At 50.0% G+C, this 6,000-nt stretch overlaps 1 protein-coding gene across 5 annotated transcripts in view; it reads right to left on the bottom strand.

Moving 5' to 3' along the window:
* Window positions 1–242: 242 nt before the first annotated feature.
* Window positions 243–6,000, bottom strand: part of PLCB2 (phospholipase C beta 2) — a 44,101-nt gene continuing 38,343 nt past the window's right edge. For 2 of the 5 annotated variants that reach the window (XR_003991053.1, XM_030483573.2), the window contains 5 exons: window positions 4,487–4,563; window positions 2,690–2,785; window positions 2,177–2,234; window positions 1,718–1,804; window positions 243–1,129 (listed from right to left, as the gene is read on the bottom strand). Coding sequence is in view for 3 of the 5 variants with exons in the window: in XM_030483573.2 (XP_030339433.1) it covers window positions 857–1,129; window positions 1,718–1,804; window positions 2,177–2,234; window positions 2,690–2,785; window positions 4,487–4,563 (591 nt within the window). In the remaining 2 variants the exon portion in view is untranslated. The other 3 variants (XR_003991052.1, XM_030483574.1, XM_030483575.1) reach the window with 3 other exon arrangements.

Raw genomic sequence — 6,000 nt, 5'->3', positions numbered from 1 at the left:
TGTTGGATCTGGTCATTAAATACAATAAGGAATGGAATGAACTAGTGCACAGGAGCGTGTGAGAGGGATGGTGTGTCTGAAACCCCTCACTGCATATTTAATAGCTGAATTGGAGAACTGGGAGCAGAACTGGCAGAGAACTTGGGCACCCAACGTCTCTACTGAGCATGGGTGCACTGGGCACCATCAGGCACTCGGGGCCCATCCCCACTAACTGCAGCTACCCAAAGGTGAGGCAGATGGTTAAGAAATGCAACGTTTTATTGTTTTAGAAAATAAATAAGTCAGAAATGTACAATCCATAATTCCAGTATCATGGTGACACCGCAGGGAGGTGTGGCCTGTTCTTGGGTGCCAGACCAGGCTCAGAGCATCGTGTCCCTCAGACCTACTTGAGCTGGGTTTGTTTCTTCTAGCAGCACTTCATGCATTTAGCAGTGCAGTTTCCAGGTGTAACTGTTCTTGTAGATCAACCACCATCTGCTGCAGGTCTGCCCTGACTGAGCTCACTTTTCCAGCAAAGACACAAACCTGAAGGACAAGCTGAGGGGCGACTTCAGGTGAAGACACCTACAGCTTTGGGGAGAGCTGCTCCAGTCAGGAACACAGCTCGTCTGGTGGTGTCTCAAATTAGGGGCAAAGATTATACTAACAAGAGGATGGAAGATGCTCCTTTTTTAGACCCTGGTCTCACCCCTTTCTCTCCTAAGGCTGGGTTAAAGACTCTCTTTCCTGAAGGACTTCAGGGGCTCCCCAGAGAGGGAAGGGACAGCAGTAGTTTGTCAAGCTGGACTTTTAACTCCTCTAGATACCTCCAGAAACCTTGAACTGGAACGGTAAGTATGGGAAGTGTCTCTCAGAATACACTTTCTTCAATCTCGACCTCTGTTTCAGCTCCGGGGGGCTCAGGTGAGGCTATTGTCAGCCTCGACACCTCTCCCACCGGGACCTTTTCTTCCTGTTGTTGTGTAGAGCCTTGTTCTCCCTCAGGAACACTCTGAACTGGTTCCTTCGGAGTCTCTGGCTCCCCAGGAAAACCGGCTTTCGCGTAGTTCTTCACCATCTCCTGCACCTCCATATTCAGACTCTTCAACTTCTCCTCATACTCAGCCTGCGCCTCCTGCTGTAGCTGCAAACAGAGACCTCAAAATTACTCTCCAAACACTGAAGCTGAGCAGATGCAAGGCTGAGAATGGTACAAAAACCTGCTCTGAGGGAGACCAATGGGTTGGTGAGATGTTGGTGCCTCACAGGTTGGTCTCAACCTGCTCTAAATGCTTTGTCTGAAGCCCCAGGCAATCCCTGGCTTCCCTAAAGGTGAGAGTGGGAAGGATTCCTGCTTTACATTGTGATGTGCAATGCAGCCTGATGGGCTGAGGCTGCCTGTTCACATCAACCTGAGAAGAACAGGAATGTGTCTGTGTGCTGTGAGAGCCTGAGGAGCTCAGGGATGAGACTTGTCTTCTTCAAAGACTCATTTCCATCACACTTTGAATGCAGGGGGTTTGTATGATCAGCTGAATGCTGGTGCAGGAGTGCAGCACCTCTGACTTATACCAGTGCAGGCTCCTGCAGAGCCACCTCCTCAGTCATTCTCTCCCTCAGCATCCTGAGGGGTGGGTGAAGTGTGCGTGGGATGAGTGTAGTGTGAGAGATGCACCAGGAGGACTGATCCCTGCAGTGTGCTGGATTAACTGAGCTTCCTCTTTGCCTTTACCTGGCTTTCCTTCTCCTTGATTGTCCTCAGGTTATCCGCCTGCTTCTCCTCCAGTTTCTGCTGGTACCTGGCTGTCTTCTCTGTCACCTTTCAAAAGAACAAATAAAAAACGCTCAAATTTAACTTTCTATGAACAAAAGCTTTACAGCAGCAAGTCACAGGCTTCTAGAGCACGTGCCACACTATCATCCCCCCCTTCCCAGGTCTGAACAACGACTGCTGGCTCTGAGTTATTTGTGTTGTACCCGAGGACTCACTAAACCCTCACGCACCTGCAGTGGTTTAGTAAGGGAAGGAGCTGCCTTCAGCTGCTCTTTGGCAGCCTGGAGCCCTCAATGCAGTAGCACTTTAATGGGATTTAGATGCTTCAGAGAACTCAGGCTCGATCTAATGCTGGACACGAGGCCCCCTACCTTAGAGAACAGGGGGGCTGTGGCAGAGAGCCAGGGCAGAACTCACCAGCTTGATGGTCTGCACCACTTCCTGAATGTGAGAGTTGTTGATTTCTTTCTTCAACCTTTAAAGAAATGAAATGTATAAAACCCAATAATCCATCTGTTATCTTTACATAAAACCTGTTTATCAATCCTGATAAAGTGCCATAGACGAGGCCAGGGCTGCTCCTGCCCACCCAGCACAGGTGAGTTACACTCAGCCTCCTCCCACACTGAGAGGTTGCTGTAATTTAACACAGGTAAATAACACCTTCAGTTCAAACCTGACTGAGACATAAGTAATTGGGTGCAAAATGCTATTTTCCAGTTAACAGACAGCAAAAGGACCTTGCTATGAGCAGGAAGCACAGGAGGTGCTGTACCCTCTTCTGTACCCTAGAGCAGGTGAAGCTGATACAGCTGGTTCATACTGCTCAGTACTTGACTACCCAGGCTCAGTAGCAGGGTGTAGTATTTGTAACAGTGCATTATGTGTGTGCCCTGCACAGCCAAGGCCCGGTAACAGCTACCCCAGTACCTCTCCTGAGCTGCCTTGTCACTGGTGTTCCGCATCATGGTCTGGATTCGCTCCACTCTCCTTGCCTCCAGCCTCTTCTTAATGTCCTTAATATTGCTGTGGAGAGAAGAGAGGAGGCCTGGGTACAAACCCTGAGACCAAGGCAGCCCCACCATGTGCGCTCTGGGGTGCTTTAGCGTCCAGAAAAGCAAAGTCTCAGTGAGTGTGCTGCAGACAAAGGGACAGGAGAAGATATGTTACGGAGTTAGTTTGTACTGTATCCTTACATTGGGTTCCTTGGAAGCAGCAAGAAACTTGCTGAAAGGACTTACACTGCTAAATTAAACAGAATGAAAGAACTCCGTGTTTAGCAGAGCTAAAGCGACCACTTGAAGCAAGAAGAAGGGTGCATAAACTGTGGGATGTGACTTGCAAAGCAGAAACCACAAACATTTTTCCCTCTTCCACCCTCCCAGTTTCCCATCTCTCCTCCAGCCTCTGTGCATTTCTCTCCCATCAATGTCTCCCACACCCTGGAGTTCAGTTTTCCTTTTGGATTCCAAAGCTCCTTGCTCCAAGAGGCAAAGAACTGAACTTCACTGCTGTGTGGCTGAAGTCCACTCCCAGGGAGAACCCCACTATGGGCCCACATTTCTTGTCTTATGAGAACCAGTGAGTAACCACTTCCCTATTCTTCTTCTCCATACCAGTCACGGTTTTACACACTTGTGGCACATCCCCCTCAAGCATCTGCTCCCTGGACTGAGCCCCACTGCACTGCTTTTTGTGCAGAAATTCCTCCTCACTGCTCTTTGCCACCCCCTTCTTGCTCTTTCAAAGCTCAAGATCTTCCCTGGGTGACAGCGGCTCACCCCATGTACCACTGAGCTATGGGTGGCTTTTTCCATTCACATTATTATCTTCATTATTTATTCATTCTGAATTTAACTGCCATTTTATTGCCTGTTGCTCAAGACCTTTAGATCCTGCTGGAGCTCCTCTCAGCCAGCTGGAGCTGTGACTGGACTAAGGGACATTGTATTGTGAGCAAACCATTAACCAGCTACTCGACCTGTTTCTCCTACTCTTGTCTGAATGTGCTGATAGCTGAGCAAGAGTCTGTCTTGGTGGGGGACCTGAAAAGAGGAAGTTTTGCCTGAGTTAGCAGCTAAAGGCTGAGAGAGGATTTAATGGGCAGGAGGAATGAGTGAGGATTTAGCTTCAGGACAAAGTTATTACAAGAACAAATGGATAAATGCCTGCCTAGAGACTGGTGAGTTGATTCTGCCAGTTTATTGAAGTACTGAAGCCAAGATGCTCAATTTACTCAGGAGCCTGAACTCATAAGTGCCTGGAAGGGATTATATGCGATGCACTGACTGCAGCAGAGACAACACCCCGTGCCCAGCAGCCTTACTTCTCATCTTCCCGAATTAGTCAGTCAAGGCTCCTTCCTGCAGCTTGAACTCTGGTGTCCTGTTTGGTGCCTGGTGGCAGGACCACCAGTCTGGAGACGACAAGAGAAGAGCTGTCTTCTTGCCACTGTGTAACTGTGACACCCTGTGTCACATCCCTCTGCCTCCACTTCTCACCAAAGTAGAATCACAGAATGAACTGGGTTGGAAAAGACCTTTAAGCTCATCAAGCCCAACCTTCACCCCAGCACTGCCAAGGCCACCACTAACCCATGTCAAGAAACGTTTCTCTTCCCCCGTATTCACTCCCTGGCTGTAGTCCAGTGCTTTGAGATGTAGCAGAAAATGCAACCCCAGACCAGAGCCATCCATTAGCACTTTCTTACTCAAATCCTAACCTTACCTTTCTGATGTCTCCTTCAGTGCCTTCAGCTCTGCTGTCTGCTTCTCTCGGGCCAGCTCTATTATCTTGGTGACTTGCTGGTCAAGGCATGAAAACAAGATCAAAACCAAACGCACCAAGCAGGGACACAACACAGCATCCAGATCTAATCCCACCAGCTCAGCTTTAGCCCTCCCTGCACTCAGGGCCAGGGCAGCTCGTCCCTGAGGCTTTGTGCAAACCCGTGCACCACAATGGTGGGTTCAGACCTGCACATGGGTTCCACCACAGCTCCGTGAGCCGTGTCACGCACTCCAGGCTATCCCCATGGACAGCTTCCCAGCTCTCTGTGCATGAGGCAGCACAGGATTCACTGCACTTGGGGGTAGGAGGGAAACAGCAGTTACCTTCTAAACCACAGGGGCTGCAGCAAGAGGATGGGCCTTGGGCCTTGTGGAAACCAAGTCCTGAGGAAGCTCCTGGCAGGTCAGTGTCGGTGTGGTCAGCCCTGCACTGCTGCCTCAGAGGGAACCCCTGGCTGCTGCCCTGCCTGCTGCACTGTGACAACTCAGGCTGTGATTTCCTTTTCATAGCCTTGCTCACTATATCTCACAGTCTTTGACAGTTGTGAGACAAGAATGTTTTATTCCTTCAGCTTCTCTCTGGTGATGAGCCTGATTTCCAGGTAAGTTACTTCTCAAGAGGCAGGTTTTGTTTTCCCCTGAGGGTTGGTTTAGGCTGGAGCAGCCAGTCTTGCAGACAGCTTGCAAGGTGCTTGTCAAGTCAAAGTGCACCAGGGAATCTGAGATTTCAGACATGTGATGCAAACTGCTCTGGAAAATCCTGATAGGAAAAGGCCTCCAAATCCTGGATCATGCCCCTTTCATGGGAACAGATGGTGTATACCCTATGTGTCACCACCATCTCATGGACTGCACTTTGTCTCCCAGCATTACTGTGTCTCTTGCTGGCGTGTGCTGAAGGTTAGAAGTCTGAGGTTGTGGGAGGCACTGATGCACTTGCAGGACTCACTGGTGACACCTTACATGGACACTTACTTTGACTCTACTAAGTCAAACACCAAAACACTTTCCAGCTTTCAAGAGGAAGGAGATCCAGCCCTGCTGCTGGTGCTGAGGGGTGGTCCTACAAGTACGGTCCCTCACAAGGCTTTCATCTTACTAGCACCAAAGGTACTGCTGGGGCTGCTCTGTGTCATCCGTCCTGGCTGAGTGACAGTGGTGAGCGTGGCTGTCCCCACAGTGTGTCTGTAGCGCTCTGATGGTTGCCCCTGGTGAACCTGCAGGGCTCCAACATACACCCAGGTGTCACCCAAGCTCTGGGGGTACAGCATCAAGCAGGGGGCTGTGAGAAGCTGGTACAGCCCCATGTACCCCTGCTCCTGGAGGTGGCACCTGGGGTGTATGAAGCCAGTAAATGCCACGTTAAAGCCAAGCTGAGCTACCAGGAGAGTTTAAGCAGATGGAGCCTGATGTGCCCCAGGGCAGTCCTCAATTCCTTTCCAATTGCAGACC

Source organism: Strigops habroptila, chromosome 4, assembly GCF_004027225.2.
Source record: "Strigops habroptila isolate Jane chromosome 4, bStrHab1.2.pri, whole genome shotgun sequence".
In the NCBI taxonomy this organism is placed as follows: domain Eukaryota; kingdom Metazoa; phylum Chordata; class Aves; order Psittaciformes; family Psittacidae; genus Strigops; species Strigops habroptila.
Note: the sequence above shows the minus strand (reverse complement) of the source record. Positions and strands in the feature narration are given on the sequence as shown.